The 22,378-nt window shown below is 40.8% G+C and overlaps 1 protein-coding gene across 1 annotated transcript in view; it reads right to left on the reverse strand.

Annotated features, from left to right (window-relative positions):
• Positions 1–2,854: 2,854 nt before the first annotated feature.
• Positions 2,855–22,378, reverse strand: part of pde11a (phosphodiesterase 11a) — a 40,464-nt gene continuing 20,940 nt past the window's right edge. The window contains exons 10-20 of the mRNA XM_034573879.1: positions 20,511–20,561; positions 18,144–18,290; positions 17,922–18,029; positions 16,081–16,190; positions 14,836–14,926; positions 11,809–11,909; positions 11,574–11,651; positions 11,407–11,470; positions 11,007–11,081; positions 9,210–9,293; positions 2,855–4,203 (exon numbers count right to left, since the gene is read on the reverse strand). Of these exons, the coding sequence (XP_034429770.1) occupies positions 3,967–4,203; positions 9,210–9,293; positions 11,007–11,081; positions 11,407–11,470; positions 11,574–11,651; positions 11,809–11,909; positions 14,836–14,926; positions 16,081–16,190; positions 17,922–18,029; positions 18,144–18,290; positions 20,511–20,561 (1,146 nt within the window). The 3' untranslated portion in view covers positions 2,855–3,966. The remainder of the gene's footprint in view (positions 4,204–9,209; positions 9,294–11,006; positions 11,082–11,406; positions 11,471–11,573; positions 11,652–11,808; positions 11,910–14,835; positions 14,927–16,080; positions 16,191–17,921; positions 18,030–18,143; positions 18,291–20,510; positions 20,562–22,378) is intronic.

Consider the following 22,378-nt stretch of genomic DNA (forward strand, 5'->3'; position numbering starts at 1 on the left):
CTGGTTTTTCATTGAGAGCACATTGAGCGCAGACCACCCCCCACCACCTTTTCTCTTCTCAGAGATCATTTCCTATTCAGCTCGTCAATAGTGGCCTTTATTTCTGCTGTCAGGCAGAGCTGGGAGGGTCAACTAGTCCTGGGAGCTGCTTTTTATTTGCTCTCCCCCTCGACCTCGTGTTGCCGCACTGAGCTCACGGTAATCCTGCACAGAGGAGTTTAGCAGAGCTCGTCTTCTGCTCCTTGACTTATTTATTTATTATACACACAGGCTCATTTGGGAATCGTCTTCACCCACACAGCCACCCACACACTGACGTCAGCGCCACCTATCAACAGCAATAGAGCTCAGCTTTGGCCAGTGAAACACACACTGGCTTTAACACTCCTCACTCTGCAGTTCATTACCCAGGACTGTGAATGAATATGTTGCATATTAATATGAAGGATTTAGACTTTAATGTTATTTCTTATTCATCACTGATGAGCTGTCATCGTTGCATAATATACACTTGTTTTTTCAGCTATAGCTCTTATTTCCTGCTTAAATGTTTATAGCTTCCTTATCTGACTGCATCATTCTTTTTTTTCTTTTTTCTTAATGGCTTTGAATGTGTCTCAATGAAATGCTCTTACCACCAGCGTTTCATTGAGGGATACAGCTTGTGTGTAAAGATACATTTGTCCACATGAGGGCAGCACTGCACTGGGAGAAATACTGTGTAAACTGAATCAGCAGAGGAGGAAGAGTCAAGGCTATTTAATAATTTAGAAAGTAAAAGTGGCAGAACTGGGAAATACAAATCCTCCATGAGAAGTAAAATTATCAATGTAAAATGCCCCTGTCAGTGTTTAGTGTTATATAATGTATTAAAAGTTTATATGCTTCTATATACATTTGAGTAAATCATATGTTATGAACTCATCATATGTGCCATTTTAATCCATAAGTGAACTTGACAGATTAATGTAATGGAGTAAAAAGTACAATATAACATGTCATTGAGTTTTATAAAGTAACAAAATAGAAATACATGAGAACAAGTACCTGAAACTTGCACTTGAGTAAATGTACTTAGTTCCAGTGGAGTTACACCACTTATATTCTACACCCTACCTGTCTACGTAGGTGATTGCTATTTTTATATTTCATTATCTTTATATTGCATGATGACGTGTTTATTACTTTATTACCGACGCTTCTTTTTAACTGTCCCCTTTGCTCCTGCAATATAGGAAATGTCCCCATTTTGTGACTAATAAAAGAATAAAGTAATTAAAAATAAAAATGAATAATGGAATACATCATCTGCTATTGGTTGATGTCAGAATAAACTGGAGCACACGTAGCAGCATCTTTTTATTTAAACTCTGAACAGAAACATTGCACATTTGCCTTTTCATGCCTTAAAGATTCCTTCAGTTTAGCCCGCCGTAAATAAATCCAGAGTCCAAACTGAGAGGGGAGAAGAAATACAAGAAGCACGTTACATTGCAAAAAAGACGAGTAGAAGTCGGCCACGTCTGGAGACCTAATAGAAAAATAGAACAACGATATCCATAATTCACGTAACATGATGCAATCGAATTTAAGTCATGCATTTCTCCCGATGAGATAGTGTGTTTTACTGGTGAAGTTCAAAGTACGAGGTATTTGTCGGCTCACACGTTTGCTACATTAGCAAGTGGTTGGATTTAATACTGCATAAAACATGCAATTCATAATTCTTCTGGTTGACTTCAATTCAGCTCTTCAACTAAAATACAGTAGAGCACACAGATCCATGCCACACGATGACACAGTCCAATTAACACAATTCCAATTAACAAAGGTACAACACAATTCATAAGGCATACAAACCCCCATTTAAAAAATACTTAGAATAATAATCATCAAAGGAAAATAACAGTTTGTGACTACATGGGCACTTCAGTACTACAGGTCTTCAGTCTTCTATTAAATTAGGGAGCTTTGAGAAAAGACACAAAAAGAAATTTAAGGAAAAGTCTTAGGAAATTCACATATTCGCTTTCTGAGTAAAGGTTGAACGAGGGGATATAAGTCTCATATCTGTCCGTTAAATAATGCTACAGTCAGCAAACTAGCCTGGTCCTGTACAACCATAAACTGTATAAAGATGGACGACATGACCGCTTCCCTGAAGTGAAGCCAAAGCGTCTCGATCGCCTCCTGCTGGCTGGCTGCGGTATGGATCATAAACCCTGCCTCCTCCATGTTAAGGCTCGTTTATGCTGCCCATGTGTATAAATAGAGATTTGTCCATTTCAAACGATGTAACCATCACTGCCCACATACTTCCATGTGTCTTTTACAATGGCATGGTTGTTAAGTCATACATCCACTAGAGGGCAGCGCAGAGTGGAGAGTTTCTGACAACAAACGGTGGAGGAGGATGTGATAATGTTCCTGGACGATGAATTCTTTGTTAAAATGTCTTCGTCGAGTCCTATGGCTGTCTCTCGTGAACTATTAGCTGCACTGCCCCCCCACAATTGCTGGTGGTACTGCATGCTTTAAGGTAGTTCCTCTCACACTGATTGTTCAAGTGTTCATTTTTGGATGGGACCTCGCGGCTGTGGCTTTATTGGCCGATCGAGACTGCGCAGACTCTGGCCTGAAATGACGTGATCTGTGCAAGATGGCAGCGTTCGGGATGCTTCGGCTTCATTTCGGAATAGTGGGAGGAAAAGGGGATGCGTCGTCCATCTTTATTTGCGGCCTGTGAAACAGAATCCGTCTACCAACACCTCTAAAGCTCAGTAATTAACACATTGAATCTACTTTATTTAAAAAGTATAAAACAAAATGTGTGAAAAGGACAATTTGCTGGCTAGCTGTTTCCCTTTATTTCCAGTCTTTATGCTAAGCTAAGTGGCTGTTAGCACATTTGAGTGCGACTGACCTTATCTGACTCCAACAGAAAGCGACTAAGTGTATTCCTGAGAACTTTGATGTACTTCTGTTGCATTAGGAACTACTGTGTGTTACTGTATGTTTGAGCTGTCAGTGTTTAATCAGTAGATGGGTAGAAATTTATTTATCTATGATTCCAGAATATCTTCATCAAGGCACATTGTGTGTGTATGTGTTTGTGTGACAAGTGAGACCCTGCATTTATAAAACTGGGCAAAATAGATTTTCCATACGTATATATAATGTCAGTGCGTTGTGGCTAACATGGGGTCGAGACAAAACTGCAGTCATTGGTTTTACAAATTCCGGCAAAAGAAACACAACGTCATGGTTCAACATGGATTTCCATACTATCTAAGAATCTAGGTGAGGAGGCCATGCATTTCCATTAGGATCTTAAAACAAGGCACAGGAAGGGGGGGGAGCGGAGCACTCAATTTGCATTGCAAGCATTGTCACAGGTCCTGCTGTTCCTGCACCGCTTTATCCTTCAGAGACTCTACAGCCATACAATCCAGAGCCTTTTCAAACAGCACTTAACTCAACTGCCTATGTACAAATTTACAAAAACAGATCTCTGTCACCCCGGACAAAATGTGAGCAACAAGGAGGTACCGGGAGCGAGAAAACCAACCACAGCAGAGGCGAATGTTCCTCTGCGATATTCTTCATGCCTTTTTGTGCAGAAAATGTGTGCAATGCCCAGAATAGTTGGAGTTAGCTCACTGGTTGACATGTTGACACAGTGCTTTGAGTTTCCTTTCTGACATGGTGTCATCAGCTGATTCGTGGCAGCTCCGACAAGCGTGCCAAACACAGCTCTGTCAGCCCTCAGCACACGGGAAGACTGAAGGGAGCAGAAAAACCTCTACGATAGCGCCGCACTCAAGTCTAAAGCTCATCTCTAGTAGCAAAAGCGAAGAGGAGCAGAGCCCAACAACCTCTGCATGCACTGCACTGCACTGCCTCTGTTGCAGGCTGCATTTAAGAGGAAAGAAGCCTAAGACATCAACTCGCAGGTGGCGACAGAAGCTAACTAACAGGTTTGGATGTTGTGCCGTCGGCATCGCCACCGCTGCAGCAGGGTGAGCTGCCGGTTTTGGCCACGGTGCAGCCGCTGGTCTCTGTGCCGTCGACGCTGCACGGGCTGGAGGGCGCAGACACGCTCTGGCCACGTTGTCTCTTCTTGTTCAGTTCCTCCCATTTGTCCCTGTTCGCTCTGATCATGTCGAGCATCGGCTGGAGTTTGGGATTCAACTTGACCAGAGTCTGGAGAGAGAAAGAGGGAGAGAGGAGAACACTTAATGTCTATAGTGTTATAGTGTAGTATATAGTCTTAAAAACCTTATCTACCTCCATCGAGGAGGTCATTTGTTAGGATTACACAAAAACTACAGGACGGATTGTAACGGAACTTGGAACTCAGGCAAGAAACCGTTACATTTTGGTGCAGACTCTTTAACATTGTGAGATCGGGCATTTTTAAAAACATTTTCTTCAATTTTTCAGAGAATAATTCATGGATGTTGATGAAAAAAATCAGGATCTAGTGAATTTAAATGTAGTTTGATAAGGAGACTGTTGGACCCTGGTGGCAGTATCATCTCTCTTGAGTGCCATTCTAGTTATATACTGTTTTAAAACATGGACGTGTGCATGGACTTAAATTGAACTGGAAAAAGCAAAAGCACCACTAGCATAAAAAGGAGCAGAATCTGTGACTCATAAATTACAATCATATTATATTCACAGACCTAAAGCATTGTTTTTCTTAAAATTAAATGCTTTGTGATGCTAGCAATGCTAATTTGGTAATGGTAACCTACTACAAACACAAGCTTCAGCTAATGCTATGGGTAATGTGATTGGATATTGAAGTATTAAGGTAATTAACCTAAGTATTGGACAAGCTAAAAAAATCTGACCTGATGATGGCGCTAGTCAGGAGATCGTGAAAATGACCACATATTATCCTGAGGGCAAGTATCTGATATGATTTCCGTGTCAGTATTTCATTCAAAGCTGCAAATGTATACCTCATGGTGGCGCTAGAGGAAATATCAGGGATCACCAACGTCACTAATTTTACAATTTGAGAATTGGAATTTAAAAAATCTTCTTCGAGAATGTGACGCTCAGCTCAATGACTTGAATGTACATGAGCGGCACACACCAGTGTATGTAAACTAGAGAAGCAGCACATTGTTCATCAAACGCAGCATTCAGTATATGTGCAAAGCAAATTAAACAAAAACACACAAGCCCCGGCAACACCCCGTCGCTTGATAGCAGCGTTCCATTAAATGGCTGCTCTTTAAAGATTAGACGCACATGTATGACTGAGATTAGCTGCATTTGTCTTTTTTTTTTCTGTGCCAAAACTGTAAATGACAGATAAGTAAAATAAATTACCTGCAGGTAATTTATTAAAATGACAGGAGGGATTGTTCTGCTAACACTGTTGCCTGCTGGATTTCCAGGGACGCCTGTGTGATAACTTATTGTTTCATTAACCCCGTTTCATGTGGAAATATAACACATGGGCCTGGGTCCCACATTAGAAACAATACAGTCTTTCATTTATTCACACACATGTATAGGAGGAGAATGGACAGCCATTGTATAAATGAGTAAAATAAATAGGTGCATCTACTGGAGGTTGTTTTTTTTGCATGAAAAAGGGAAAATCAAATCTGCAGCTGCCATTTAACTGAAGTATAAATGAAGGCCGACAGTTTGCATTTATCGTCAGAGAGAGTGTTTTCACTATGTAAGAACAATACGATGAAAAAAAAAAGATGTTGGTGATCAACTAGAATTAAACTCTAGAACGTGGCCAAGTTAAGAAATCAAGAACACATTCTTTTATTGATGGAAAATTCATAATTTCTACTCAGGTGTGACGTAATAATTCATAATGTAGTAACTGCAGGAATGTGTGTGCTACTAATCATGAAGCCGTTCATCTGTGATCAACATTAGAGCGCAGGATGGATTTCCATTTCTACGATTTGAGATAAAGCCGATGCACATTTCTGGAGTCAGGCTGCCTCTGCTCCGCTCCCTGCTCCTGATGTATGTATGTGTCATGTGTCTGTGCACCAATGTAGAACTGAAATGATTCATTAAACATCTGGATCAACAGAAAATTAATCCACAGCTTTTTTGGTGAATAATTCTTTCGGTAATGTTTTTGGTTTTAGCAAAAAAGGTCAAATGTCTGATTTCCGGTCCTGAAATGAAAGGATTTGATGCTTAATGAGATTGTAAATCAGTGATTTGGGGGTTTGGACCATCGATCTAAGAAAATAAGATATATATTATCTCTCTCCTCCTGATCTCCCACCCAGCTCTCCTCTCACCCACACCGGTCGAGGCAGCCGGCCGCCCACACTGGTTCGGTTGTTCTCTCCTTTAGTCGCTCGCATATGTTTGCTTGTTGTGGGAACTGTTGGGTTTCTCTATCATTTTGAATGGTCTTGATCTTACTATGTAAAATGCCTTGAGATAATGTTTGTTGTGATTTGGTGCAATACAAATAAAATTGAATACAATTATCTAGACACATCAACAAGACATGGGCTTTGGGAAACTGGCATTTTCCACTATTATTCCGACATTTGCTGTGGTGGGTTAATTAATTAATCATTAATTTTTCTATTATTATTACTGTTATTATTATTAACTCAGAACAGATAATCAGTAACAGTTACATTTTTATCAGATTCACTTTAAGAATGTTTGTTAACCTCCATGTTTAGTGTTTATACTAATCAAGAAAACCATCAACAGATTAAACTATATTAAAACAAAATGTAATACATCAGTATACAAACATGTAATAAAGGATTTATAACATATTACAATGTAGTTGTATGCAAATGTAGGGACGTTTTTTAAGTGTCAATGCAAAATACATGTAAGTAATCATGAAATATTTATATTATATATAACGTATAATGATATAATTATACATCAGCAACGACTCATGGAGTAGTACAGGAAGAGTTATAGTTGTCAACAAATAATGAATAAATACTTATATCTACTTATAACTGTGTCATAGGGTAAAATAAACCATCTGTTACATCTTTGTGTTGAGTTTAAGTTGTGTCTCATGTGCATCAGTGAAGGCACATTTGAACTTTTGAAGGCATCATCACACTGCGATGGCATGTGGCCTACATCCATCAACAAACTACAAAACACGAAGTCACTGATTCTTTACAGATTTGTCTCGTCTGCGGGTTAAAAGAACATGATCCTCTGGAGGAGAACAGTTCCACCTCTCTCTCTCTCTCTCTCTCTCTCTCTCTCTCTGCAGAACACGTCCCCTCTGTGGGACACTGTCACTGGTTTGCAAAGCATTATTATTCCACTGATGTAGGAAGGAGAGAGGAAGCGAGAGAGACTGTCATATTCTGGGGTGTGGAGATGGAAGGTTATATAATGGGGGGGATTAATATTCCACAAAGTAGCGAGCCACCACCAGGAGGAGGAGATCAGTGAGATCAAGAACGAGATCTCTTCCGCCCACGGACAAAAAACCCTGCCGCCTCCGAACTTCCTCTCCTCTCCCCCTTGCAAGTTTAATTGGCAGCAGCAGCGTGATCGTAAGCTTCCATATCTGCATTCACCAAACATCACATGGAGCAGTGTGGAGACAACCCCCCCTACACACACACACACACACACACACACACACACACATACACACACACACACACACACACACACAGACACACACACACACACATGAAGACAACACACACCACTTTGAAGCCTTTTTATCTGCACTACACAGACAGCAACAATGGTAAAAGCAGAGCACAGATCACAGTCTGCTCCAACTTTACACCCTGATTCTGAGATAATTCAATAGACGTGAGGATGATCTATTGTTTGTTGACTAAAACTAATGTGTGTTTTAATATGACAGCACAAAGGAGGAGGAGGTCTGATGCTACAAAAGCAGACAAATCGCCCTGTTGCTCAGAGAATGAATGAACTATTTCATCCTCGACTTCTTTCACGACTCCTCCTCGTGTTTGACTTTCATGAATTTGCCTTCGACGCTCCTCAGCTCTTAACAGACCTCATCTCCTCAGTGAAGTCGGCCTTCTTCCTCCCACACAGCCACCGCTGCCGGCAAGAGGGAGGGGCAGGTGAGCGCTCTTGACGTCATTCAGTAGCACAGGCGCACGCATTGCCATACCAGCAAGGACTGCTGTATAGATTTCCATTATCTGTGCAGGGTATAATTCCCTCAAAGATAATCTCTAGCTCTCACTCTGCTGGCTTCTTACAATAAAATCAGTTTGTTTTTCTTTATACGTCTCAAAAGAAAAGCATGCAGTCAAGAGCGAGTCCTTATTTCATTACTGTGCAGGGAAGCTGTTTTGGGCCCAGATTTGGCCCACATCCGGCCCACATCCGGCCCACATCCGGCCCACATAAACAACAAGAGGTGCCAAAGATGGCCCGAATTAGTTTTGTGCTATTTGGCCCATGTTCACCATTCAGCACATGGGCCACTTTGGGTTCACATCCATTTTGTCCGGGCCAAAAGAAGGCCAGAAGTGCCGCATCATTGCCAGGGATGGCCCACATCCATATACTGTCTTACCAGGGGGGAATTAACTAGACTAACATCAAAGCTCTTTTCACACACTCTATTACCTTAGAGCTAACGTTGCAAAGTTAGTTTGGCCCAGATTTGGCATTAAACACTACCATCCGGCCCACATACCCGGTGGAATGATGGCACTTGGGTGGTCCACTTCTGTTTGCCAGATCTGGGCCACAAGTAAGCCATAGCAATACCGCGCATTACACAAAGGAGCCAAAGGTGGCCAGAATTTGTTTTGAGCTATTTGGACTGTATTCACCATTAACCACATGGGCCAATTTAGGCGCACACCTATTTTCTCTGGGCCAGAAGTGCAGCATCATTGCCTGAATTGGCCCACATCCATACGCTATTTTACCACCGAGGGATTTAACCCGACTAAAATCACAGCTCTGTTCACACAAGAGTTTTTTTTCTGCAGTTGGAAAGTGCGCACTCATTCTGCTAGGATGAGACCTTGGAGTTGTTTCAATGAGAAATCTGTGGCTGCAAAGAAAAGCTGAATAGCTGTTAGTGACAGTTTCATTGCTGGCGTCAATCGAGGGGGGACAATAACCCAGGAAGGACGGCAGCTCAGCACTATAGTCCGAGGCTGATGTGTGTGTCAAGTGCGACACAAAGGAGGCCCGAGAGCGTCAAGTGTTACCTCGTACAGCGGCGCGCAAATTCCGTCAATCCACTCCAGTTGTAGCCCCGGCAACTCGTCCTTCCGGTTCCGATCAAAGATGGCCTGAAACACAGCAGACAAGAAAATTTAAGTTGCACCTACATTTGTGCTCACACTGGAGAAACAAAGGGGAAATGTGGTTCCTATGTTTACTATGAAATCAGGCTCATGCTCCCTAATGTGCCGCTTTGGTTAAAGACAACTGAGTTTATTTCATGTGATGTATTTTTCTATTCTTCTTCATTCTCCTGCAGCCGAAAACTTAAAGAGGCTCCACCGAGGCTGCGCTTTAGAGATAGTTACTGGGCTACGACTTTAGAAGTTAATATTTAATTTCCAACGCCCACACACGGAGTGTTTAAGGTTTGACACAAGCGGCGGACCGGAGGCTACTGCATTAGTTATTTCAGAGGGGAAGCAATGTGGCCTGGCTCGATTAGTCAACAGCCATTAATTGCAAACAGAAAGGCTGCTGTTTTTTTCCCTCCCCTTTAAGAACTTGCAACACAGTTGAGCCTTCAAAGCTCCTCAATCAAACAGACAGTGGGCTACTCTGCTCCTGTGCTGTGGCTTTGAGGACGATATGAATAAGTCATGAATTAAGACAAACATCTTCATTAGGGCCAAAGTCTCTTTCTGTTTTTATTATTATTATTATTATTACTCTGGATGAGAAAATAAATGTATTTATTACCTCTGCAAAGGACATCATGTGTTCACCCCTGTCTGTTTGTTTGTAAGTTGGTTTGTGTGTTTGTGAGCAGGATTACACAAAAACTACTGAACAGATTCCCACAAAATTTGGTGAAAGGATGTAGTATGGGTCAGGGAGGAGCCCATTCAATTTAGGTGCGAATCCGGATCAGGGGGTGGATCCATGATTTTTTTTCCTTCTTTTGCGAGATAAGGCATTTTTAAAAATGTTCGCCATTTTCCCAAGAAATGATTCATGGATATTGATGGAAAAAAATCAGGCACATTTAGGGAACTGACATTTCTGAGTGAATGCAGCTTTGATTAAATTGTAGGGACTGTTGGGGTTTGGCGAAGGTGTGTGCTCTACTCAGTACGATTCTAGTGTTTTCATTTGGGTTTGTTTGTTAGTTTGCAGAATTATGCAAAAATCACTTAACTGAATTCAATGTCACTTGGTGGAAGGATGCTTTATGGGAGAACCGGTCATTTTTTACTGCAAATCCAGGATTTTGTTTCACTTTCTTCAACATCACGAGGTGTTTTTCAACAGCTACCTTGATTTCTCTGAGAATAATTCATTGATGTTCATGAAAAAATCTGGCATATTTGGGGAACTGGTATTTATGAGCAATTTGGTGAAAATCCAAGTAAAAATCTGGATCTAGTAAATCTAAATGTTTCATAAGGCTGTGGACTGCTGGGCCTTGGCGGAGTGTAGAAGAGCTTCAATACAACAAAAAGCCTCCTGTGTTTACAGCTAAATGAATAGAAAGGTCAGTGTTTGTTGTGAATCCTATGCAGAAGGTTTTTTATTGTTTTTTAAAAAAAGAATGATTGTCCGCAGTTTTGCTCTGGGCACAGCAGAGAGGCAGTGGAGCGGCCAAGCTGACAATACACTTTTCTCACACAGAGACACAAGCGCTCATGTCTCCTACGCAGTCAGTGTATATATATATTTATATACAAATGTATAGAACTGCAAGAAAATATATCTCCAGCACCATCAGCCTGCAGGTCACAGAGGTGAGACAAACTGCAAAAAGCACTAAGCTGCAGAAGGAGACGGCTCGGTGCACTCACCGAGGGTGTGAGCTTCAGCTCAGATCTCTCTCTGTCGCCCTGCTCGAAGAACTCGCTGGTCACCAACTCTGCCACCTGAAAACACAGAGGCAGGACAGCAACTGTTTTCATGGTCCTGTAGTCTGTCAGCTGAATGCTGAAAGATGAATGAGCTCAATGCATCACATCACCCTGGTCTGTAAACTTTGCCCTCACAGTTTTCTAAAGCCCAAATATACCACATTGCTTGTTTTGCCCAAACAACAGTCCACAACAAAACATTTGTTTCTAATTACACAAGACAAAGAAAAGCAGCAGTTCCTCACAATTAGATTCTGGAACAAGGACAATTTCTGGTGTTTTGTCATGAAAAATTATCATTTATAGCTGAGTAGACTGATTTTATATTTATATTTCCCACCTTGCGTGATATTTCCCAAGGTTTAGTGACAGCACCGAGATCACACGCCGTCATCATCATGGACCTGAGGGAATCAGACACACAGGTTTATTTAATTTGGTTTATATCAGACTCTTTTTATTCTTAAGAAGACAAAGTTGTTGTTATCTCTGTGTGCAGGACGTTACCTGCACATGTCTCTATGAGCCTTTACATTCCAGTTGTATTCTCCTTTGCTGACCAGCTCAAAGAACGTGTTTCTGTTCCTGCAGGGAAACACAATGTCCACTCATGAAGGTGTACATTACACAATATCCACAAGGGGGCGGTACTAGCTAAAAGAAGCCTACAACAAACAGCATGAAGGAACTGGGCAGTTTATTGTGAAAGTGGAGATTTAACAGTTTAATAAGCAGAACATACTCAAAGTAGAGTGTGAGGTCTGTGGCCAGAATGGACTGTTTGAGCAGCTGCATGAGGTCCCCGTACTCCGTGGAGGACAGGTTGGAGAAGATGTTGTGACCCTGTGGAGAAAAACACTGCATGTCACTTTTCTGCCTGGACACAAAGAGCCTGAAATAACAGGTTACAGCTCCCATTTCTGTTCCCTTTTTTGCAATTAATTAATAATATAAATAACATAATTCAATAACAACTTGTCTGTTGTATCAAGCTGATCTGTCATAGTCTAGTCTATCATAGATTATTATTCTGTTTCTGCCACAATGTTTTTGACGCAATTATTGCTAAATGTGTAAATCTTTAGGATTTAGGAATATTCTTTTTTTATTATTAGACTTAATATTTATAATCAATTATCATCTCCAAATAATCCAGTTGTTACCCAGATTTGCTCACTGTTTGCTTCGTACAGGGATTTTGGATTAACGGGTAAATGTCTACTACAAATTACCATCTGTGTCAACAACAGATGTATCACAGAGATAAAGAAAACTTTATCTCAGATTGTCTTTGTTGAAAGTTTTAAATGGTTTTGTATTTGTGCAGCTCAGTTTAAGCTACAGCCTGGTTCCACACCTCTTAATTCTGCAAAGCAATTCAGTAATTTAATTATTCAAATGAATAAAATCAGCATGATAATAGTTTTAGCACAATGGTCAAATCATTAAGATTATCAAGATGTACTTGATTTACTCACTCCTGCTTTGGTCAAAGTCAACTTTTCCGTTGGTTAAATTACATCACAAATGCAGTATATCGACCTTAGTAGACATTTTGGTCTGTTATATAAAGGAAAGCACATTACTAACAACATGAAGAATGGTTCTGGTGTTCGAAGACAACAGGGAGCCAACATGCACAAACGTACATTCCACTGATTTATTTGTGTATATAGTGTGAGTATATATATATATTGGTGTATATTGATCCCTACAATGGAGTGAAAGAAAATGGCATCACTAATCTCTGAAAGCAATCCCACAATGCAATGTGTCACATTTAATAGATGTGAAAATTACAGTTGTGCAACCCCACAGCTGTCAGTGGTAATGATAATCTCAATGTACTTCGCACTGTAGAGTAAAGTGTTGAGTGTTTATGAATGGAATAATGAATCGGTGAGCGAGGGAGGCGATTCCGTTTTTCTACTTTGACTCTTTCATTAATAAAGAAAGTTTGCACAAGGTACAAACATATGAATGGATCTGTGGTGGACAGTAGGGATTCCAGCAGCTCGGCTCTTAATAAGTGAGCAGCATCTCTCACTGGAGACTCTACGATTAAAACAGGCCTCTCCCTGCTATGTATTATACATTCATTCACTACTTAGACACCTCCCTCTGGAGGATGAAGAGCATCTGTGGAGAGCATGGAGGATGAAGAGGTGATGACAGTGAAGGGCCAGAATGAGACGATTGATAATGAGCCATAAAAATAAAATAAAATAATATCTTTTAAACTGACTGCTTTCTTTCAAAAGCTGACAATTCCAGTATGAAGCCCGTCTCAGCACCCCCCCCCCCCGTGAATCCCTTTCATCAGCTCGTGTGCTCACATGAAATATTGAACCAGGCAACAGCAGAGACACATCACACTTCTCTCGTTCTGTCACAACTGGAGCCGGTGGAGGAGGGTGGCGAGTGAAATAGGAAGTGGAACCGGCGAGAGGAAAGTGATGGGTACAAAAGGGAGCGGGTGACGTTTAAAGGTTTACATTTTAATTAGTGGTTGGAGAGGGCCGGCCGATTGAATCTCGAGCTTTCTCCTCGACTTGAGTTAGCCCCGCTATTCATTTATATGCTAATAGGACAGTGGTAGTTCAGACCCAGTATCAACGGAAACCATTATGATGTTCCGAGCAAACATTTGTCAGCTTATACTGTGTTGTCAGCACCAGGATAATGAAGACGCTGGAACCTAAGCCTCATGTGAGCTGCTCCCGCCAAACATCTTTAATTACAAGCGCACGCAAACCCAGTCACCTGGTAAAATGTCTCTCTCAGCCAATTACCACCAAATCTATCGCCTCTGTAATTACATTGATTTGAGGGCAGAGCGAGCGATTTTTTACTCGCTCACATACAACAGACATGGAGCCACCATGTGGTTACCTTCAGGCTCAGTGGGCACAAACTCTTCATCTTTCTAAGGAAAGGTGGACTTCAACTTTTTGATTAATGTACATGCTTCTAGAGAGTAAAGAGAAAGATATAGTATGTAAGAAAACTTTGAAACTTTGATACTAGGCAGCAGAAAATCCAAACTTGTCCATTTAAAAAAAGATTTATACTAATTTATCAACCTTCGAGTTCATGGTAGCTGGATAGAACCTTAGGACAGAACAAGGCTAGCTGTTTCCCCTTGTTTCCAGCCTTTATGCTAAGCTAAGCTAACCTTACACTGTGTTACAAGTCATGTTCAATCAATAAATGTAGATTTTTTTAAATAAATTTGTTGCGAATTGTGATTTTGTTTCATCAGAGAACAGTCATTTAATTTAGTTTACAGCTTAAAAACAACATTTAGGTGCATATAGTTTCTCTTTAAGTGCTTTTCATGTAGAGAAAAAAAAACAAATTCTATCAATGTGTTAACCGGAGTTCTGACTGTGTCTCACTGAACTGAAACACGATTCAACTATGGATATTACCCATGATCCCCGGCTCCCTGAACAAGAAGAGCTGCTGCGGTAACAAATACCCCAAACTCTGTTCAGAAATCTTACTTGTTCATACTGAATATTGGAGATAAACTCTGGTTTTTAATGACTTCAGAGTCTTTTTAACCGATTCACAGTTCAGCATTACTCTTGAAGACCAAACTTAGACCTTAAAAATATGTCTTCTCCACAGGTGGAACAGTGTTAAAGGGTTTAATACTCAGTGGTAAATGCTGTTTGAAAATCATAACACAAAGTGTATCGCACCATTACAACATGCAGTTATGGAACGCAATTATGGCAGAAGCTTCATGAAAACGTTAGCGCACCTCACTCTGCAGGATCATAACAGCGTGGTTGAAGTGGTGGTGCTCCAGTGTAGCAGAGGTCCCATAAAGCAGAGCGAGGGCTGAGCCCGTCCTGACACACACACACACACACACACACACACACACACACACACACACACACACACACACACACACACACACACACACACACACACAGGGATCAAGAAGAGGGATAACATCATCAGCATTCAACACATACTGAGAAGCAACGTCTGCTGTTGAGTCTGTTGTAATTCCCTCAACCAATTCACTCTGCACGCTGTCGCCAACTTATGGCTCAGTAATAACAGAGTCATAAACCTAAACTGCAGTTGAATTTTAACTCATCAACATTGACTATGATCATAATATCAATTGGAGTAGAAATACTGAGGCTTGTATAGTCAGTCAATAGAGCCAAGGTTTTTAAGTTTGGGAAATGCTGTGTTTTTGTAATATTCATTCAGCATTCTTTCATTTTTCATTTTGATATAATTTCCACAGTTAAAGAAACAGTGAAATGCTCCCAATGAAAATTTAAAAAGAGAACAAACAACACCTCAAACTACAAGAAGTGAAGATGGCTGCAGTAGGTCAGAGAGAACATCACAAAAAAGATGTTCAATGTGAACATCAAAGTGAAAAGACGAGAGCTTTATTATTTGTTCCTTTGTCTTTTGTCTCTAGAAGCAAATTTTGAACTCAACAGTCGTCTATATTCAGATCATTTATATCAATATAATGATCAAACTCTATTTCTCACAGCTGATGTGATGAAACTGGCAACAGGAGCATTTCAACAGTTAGACGAGTCCTCATGGAGCCAAATAAATCAGTCAATTGGGACGTGATCAACAAAATTAAAAAAGATTCTGTGTCTGTGGATAAAAATATCTAAACTATTTCCATTAAAATTTCTAATTGAGCTCATGATTATGTGTCCACCTGGTTTTCCTCTTGCTTTCAGATTCATTATTACCATAATAACCTCAGTGAGGGAAGAGAATACAAACTTTGAGCAACAGTTTTAGCTGCTGATCTAAATGTGCTCAGAGTCTGCAGTGTTTACTGGCTCTTCGTTAGGCAGGCCCTTATATAAGCCTTACACAACTTCCCTCTTGACTCTTGCTGATCTGGGCTGAACTGACAGCTGCAGGTGGGAAAACACACGGTAAACTGTGTGTGGGAGGGAGCGTGTTTACGTGTGTGTTTGACACCGAAGGACAGGAAGTGGGGAACACTCACTTTGCCTGAAAAGCGTTGTTGGTGCCCCTGTGGTCCAAGTCGTGGCACACACAACCGACTATAAGCGCTAAGATCTCCACCTCTGTCAGAGTCTCCTGGAAGCCCGCCGTCTGATTGGCACAGATGAGAAAACACACACACACTATGAGGAACACAGCCGCATCTCTTCGTCTCTTATTCTGCGAAGCTGTGAGGAGAACATTGAATAAAAATGGAAAACACTCCAACAGCAGCAGCAGCATCCTAAAGAAGAAAAAACAGTATCTCCCTAAAATGCCAGTGGGACTGCGGTAACGCAGTCACACTGGGAGATTTATGGCTTGGATGAATGGGTTCTGGAGGCCATGTGCTGAGTGAGTCACTATAGGTCATTGTCGGGGTAGAGGCAAAGATAGCACAGCCCTCTCTCTCATTAAAACACATGGCAGGAGAGTGCAGGGCTCCAGAACAGCTTACACACTACTATTTCATTTTCCTCTGCCAATAATCAATTCAGATGGGACACCGTGTATTAATGCAGCGCTTGATTTAATGAACTACACCGTGCTGTTTGTGTTAAAGTGTGTGTTATAGTGTGTTGCCCCAAGGACCCTGATAAAATGCATGAAGTCATTCTCCTGGGGTCTCTATTTAAATAAACACCTCTGTTTGGCTCTGCACAGAATGGGCTGTCTGTGCCATTAGCAATGCAAAGAAGTCGCTGTTTAACTCGCTGTTTAACTGATTCAGAAATGAATCATCAGCCGTCTCACCTTGACATAACAGGGCATCGATAAGCACTGAAGTGGTGCATCATAACCGGACACTTGATTAACCTTAACTCCATTTGCTGCAGCTCCCTCCGCCTCACTGACCTCCAGTGGTCGAACAAGTATTAAGCTTGTTTATTTGAATAGAAGCAGAGCTAAGATAATGTCAGGGAAAGAAAAGCTGTGATACACAGATTTTTATTCCATCATCGGAGTTTTATGAAATATTTGCAAAATATAGCAGGTTTAGAGGGGATACTTGTTAAATTTGACAAGATGCTGCGTTTAACCTCAGCCAAGCAGGTCATGTTTTCACCCCTGTCCGTTTGTTTGTCAGTTGGTTTGTTTGTAAGCAAGATTACGCATGAAATTTGTTGGAAGGATCACTCAGCCATTGTCACAACGAATTAGTTTGTATCTCTGCTTTTGCTGAGGGCGTCATTTGAGTGGGCGGCCCATCATTGTAGCTCAGGAAACCATTAAGATACACACTGGCAAAGTAATGTGGCCACATGTCTCCCAGACCACCTCTGATGGTCTTCTGAGTGATGCATCTTGGGTGTGTTCACGCCGGGAATTATAATACTTTAACGTGTAACAATTTGGAAAAATGACCTCCGGACTGGAAAGCCACCTCAAGTTGGAACAACAACGCAGACAGCTGACTTAAGTTTTGGTATGAGTTGCTGGTGTCGTCACTTATAAACCAATCAACATAATTTTACAGTCAGCTTTAAAAAGTAGCTTCCAATGTGAATGTGTTAATGTTAAATTTAGGTCAGTTCCATCTCTCTGAAGCGCTAAACACCAAACTTTTGAGCACAATACTGATGTTTTTATGATTCATTTGAACATGTTTTAGATTATATCCTTTTTCTTTGGGCATCGTAATCATGCACATATTGGAAAGAGGTGTCAAGGTGTTGTTTAAATAAAACACATTTTGTCCCACCAACATATGTTTTTTCCACATTTTGACTTCACAGCACATGAAGACCCCGAAGTCGGACCAATGACTTCACAACTGTGGAAATGAAGAGCATGTGAACGTGTCTGACTCATATACTGATCTGGAGTTAGTATGATCTTTACCGTTAACATGGCAAACATGCACTGGCAGACGTTGAAGGCGTGTCTCCAGTTGTGGTAAAGGACCATTCTGTAGTTTTTTCTGACAGTCAGCAGCCATCTGCACAGCGTCTGGAGGGGAAGACCGAAGAAAGAGACGAGCACAGCGGTCAGCAGTCGAGTTCTGGGGGGAAATTCTGTCAAGTATGCAAAGGAAATAGACAAAGAAAGTCGATGGTCTTATACCTCGTAGTCAATCTTGAATTTCTGCACCATTCCCAGCTCCATGAACATCCTCAGAGCGGCTGTTATCATGGCGTCGACGTCCAGAGAGAAATCGTCAAAGGACAGCTTGTCGATGCCCAGCTCGCAAACCAGGGGGATGTTAGCAGCCTGTTTCGTCATGTTAGGATATGAAAAAAATACATAGAGGAAAAAGAGAATGGGAGTTCAGAGAGGTCAGAGGATGCTCTGCCATTTTCTCATGATACGTGGAAATATGGAGACATGCTAATTAAGACTCCGAGGACTCATTTGGTGAGGGTTAAGATTAATGAGGGAGGATTTCACTGTTATTTTCATTTCAGAGCTCATTGACACACACACACAGTAATACAGTAGTGCGGCAGTAATCAACAGCTCCCCCCCCCCCCCCCACAATTAAACAAACAAAAACAAAAACACACAACACATACGTGATTCCAATTAACCCGAAGCAACCATGTCTCCTCTCTTCAAAGTGGTCTAATGAGGACGACGCACAGATATTTCCTCTATGGCTCTTGTCAGCATTTATATCATGTCGTGACGTAACCTGGATTTCATAACAAGGAGTCAAAGCTGTCTGAGAAAAATTGGTGTTACACTTTCAGTCCACTCTGTTCCCTGCCCGTGTGACAGCCACCAGAGCCGCGGTGTTTCCCTCTCAAACGTTTGCCTGTCAGGTCAGCATGTCTTCTCCTCTCTCTTAATTCACGGCCCCAGGTTAAAAAAAAATGTGTCAGCCAGGTCTGTGTGCCGGCGCTTAGGCTCGACTCCGAATGTAGAGCAGTTACGAAAGAAAGTGGGGGGGGAAAGGCAGGAGGCAGAGCTCGACGCTGGATGAGGGGGCTGGGAGATCACACAATCACACTGGAAAGCAGGGTTCCTACTTCACGGTAATGGCCACAGGGGAAAATCCTACACATGAAAGTGCAGGAAAATAGGTCATATCTATATTTCAGAAATGTCACGCCAATTAAAAATGTAGATATTTTCATTTTTCATCTGTGTAAATAATGCATTGGGAATGATTGCCTGTTGATTGGAGTAATCCATTTCAAATAGCACAATTAGTTTATTTTCACTGGGGAATTCTTGGCCCATATTTATGCTTTACGTGCCTGCCGCGGTTCTTTGGAGGAACCCGAGAATGAAGTCTGGATGACAGGCTGTCAATAATTCCTCTGTGTTGCCATAGATTTTTTTCTTCCCCATTAAAGTTAATGAGATATTGTTATTTAATTAGAAAGTATATCTTAATTAAAAGGCCCATGAGCAACACAAATGCATTGTGGGCTAAATGTCCGAGAGTTTACCTTCCTGTAAACCATTACATTTAAACATCAGATAAATCTATTTTACTGCAGTTGTTTTTGTTTCACACTTTAATAAAACATAGGGGTTCAGTCAAATTATGATGCACCTTTAATACTGTTATTGTCTGTAATTTGTCTTAATTGATATACCAAAACTACATATAAGGGAACACAGTGAGAAGGAGAACAATGAAATTATATTACTGCAATTATCTGCACCACCAGAGAAAACCTGATAATCATAAATTGTAATCCACACCAGGAGTAAACACACACTGCAGACTACAGGAGACGCCGTCCGCAGCAGAAAGCAGGCAATGACGTATGCAACCTATTTTGTCAAAGGATGTGTTGGATTACTCCAGGTCACTAGGGTGTAAGAAAAGAGTCCAAATCATCCCTCTTCCTCTGCTTTGTGAGAGAAGAGTCTTTGTGTACAGTTACTCAGCTGCAATTTCCCTTTTAGCAACATTAAGGGAAAATACACTAAAAGGAGGTCAGTAGTTAATCAGAGAACAGCATATAAACCCCATTGAAATTCATGGATACTCGTGGACATAGAGGTACGTTTCTCCTTGAAAATGCACCAGAAAATCTTAGTTGCAGATAGGGGGGGGGGGGGGTAATGGAAATAAGCAGCAAAGAGAACCTGTGCTCACTGGAGTTTTACTCTCTTACTCCCTCTAAAATTACAACTTTATTTTTGTAACATCACAACATTATTCTATTTTCGTAATATTATGACTTTATTCTCACAATATTACGACTTTACTCTCATTATAATGTGACTTTGTACTCATAACATTAGAATAGCAATTTTACAATATTATGAGCTCACAATGCAGGAATGAGATACTTAAGGCTCTAGTTAAACAGACAAAGGCTGCAGAACAACAGTGTCATGAAATGTGACTTTAATATCTGTGCTGAGCACAGAGTTTGAAAAACGAATCCCCCAGACCACTGTAAATATTGAGAGAAACAAATAGGATTTGCTGAGACAAATGTAATAAAGGCAACTGTGAATATCTGTTACCTTGAATTTGTCAACTTCAGTCTTGGAGCAAGTGGCATGGTAAGACAGCACCTGCAAAAATAATGACACGGTGTCACTCAGGATATTTTTCAGTTTATTAAAAATAACCAGTAGGGCTCCAGGAGCAGGACTGTGGCCGCGAGACTGCTGCACATTTGTATCCCTGCATTTCGGCAGATCTTCCAGAAAAGGAAGCTAACACTCGCCTCTAGAACAGTCTACAAGAGCAGAAGCGCCATCCCGGATTCCATCGCCATGTTCCATCGCCATGTTCCCTTCATTTCCTGAGAGAAATACCTCGCACAGACCTGCAGTTGCTTATTTGATCATAAACGCTCATGTTTATTCAGTGCTGCCAGGAGCGATGCATCTACATATTAGTGCATTCTGTTTCCCTCCTTTGACTGCTCTATATCTCTCTGTTCTCCACGTCTTCTATCTTGAAACAGAGCAGTGCTAACTAACTATAATGCACCCGAAAGCTCCCTATTTTAATCTAAGGACAAACTGTTGGGCCAGTGTGCTGGACGGCCACATACTGCAGGGCAGATGAGGGATTGCTTTTCACCGCCTCTCATTAATTTTCAATAAAACCTTTGTGGGGAAGGTTATGTGCAAAAAGAGATCAGCACTTTTTTTCAGGCGCACATTCTTGTAGAAATATGAGACTAAGAAGTGGAGCCAAGCACGAGGACCCCCTGAGAGAGAATAAGTCAGATCTTATATTAGCCCTATACAGCAGCCATTGTTTCCTGTGAGTTCTGGGTAAATGTTTCAGCGCGGAGCGTATGTTGACAGGGAAGGAAAAATAAGATAATGAAATAGAAGAACAAATAAGATGAGCAGCGAAAAATCCTCTGAGTGAGGGCATGAGGCTAACATAAACACAATGAACAGGCATGGCAAATGGAGACTGAAGAAGACTAACAAATTATGCAGCAGTAAAAATTATATATAATAATATATTTTTATTTTATATTTGTGTATAATGTTTTTAGAATTACACAAAATCTGTGTAAATAGTTATTACATCTATGACATGTATATGTGATAGATTGATTTTATTGAGAATTAAAAACAGCCATTGGGACAAAATGGAATTGATTTATAAACAGGTGAGAATGTAAAATGTCTCATAAAATCAAAGTTTCATTAAAAAAGTGTCTAAGTTCAGTAAAGAGGTTAAAATATATTTTTAAAAAAGGATGAATAGGGTTAAAACCTTAAAAAGAAAACAATACCCGAGAAGAGTTACCTATAATCTGTGGTAGTCTGTGATCTACCTGTTCAGCCTTTGCTCGTGATTGATTGGTGATGCCTGCAGAGTCCGGAAGGGGGAGCTCTCGGTGACGCGCCCTCAGAGGAAGTGTCGTATTTACATTTGCACCTTTTCCAGGTACGTTACGAGCACGTTAGCTCCTGAACTTTTTAATATGTTCACTGTGTTGTTTCCTCTGTGTTTTGTTGACACACTGACCGAACGATGAGTGGGGTTTGAAGCTGGATTTTATCTTTGTAATGAGTTAGTTGACATATTCTTAAGCAGTTAGCTAAAACTCATGAAGTTAGCATGACTGCTACACATATTGTGTGTTGATGGTGCACAGCCCAGTGATAAGGTAATTGACATACGCTATGTTTGTGTGTGATAAATTAGTAATGAATCTGTGTGTTCATTTCTTAAGTCATTGCCCATTTTAAGAAACAGCTAATTCAGCGACAAATCTTATATACGTTAGTTTTTAAAATTTGCAATGCTTTGTAGTTTGGCAATTTAATTGGGTTTATTAATTCATAGACCATTTTCATGTGTAGCTGTCACATTAGATTTTACCTGCTTAAGAGAAATATTTTATTATATGGAATGG

Source organism: Hippoglossus hippoglossus, chromosome 21 (genome assembly GCF_009819705.1).
Source record: "Hippoglossus hippoglossus isolate fHipHip1 chromosome 21, fHipHip1.pri, whole genome shotgun sequence".
NCBI lineage: Eukaryota > Metazoa > Chordata > Actinopteri > Pleuronectiformes > Pleuronectidae > Hippoglossus > Hippoglossus hippoglossus.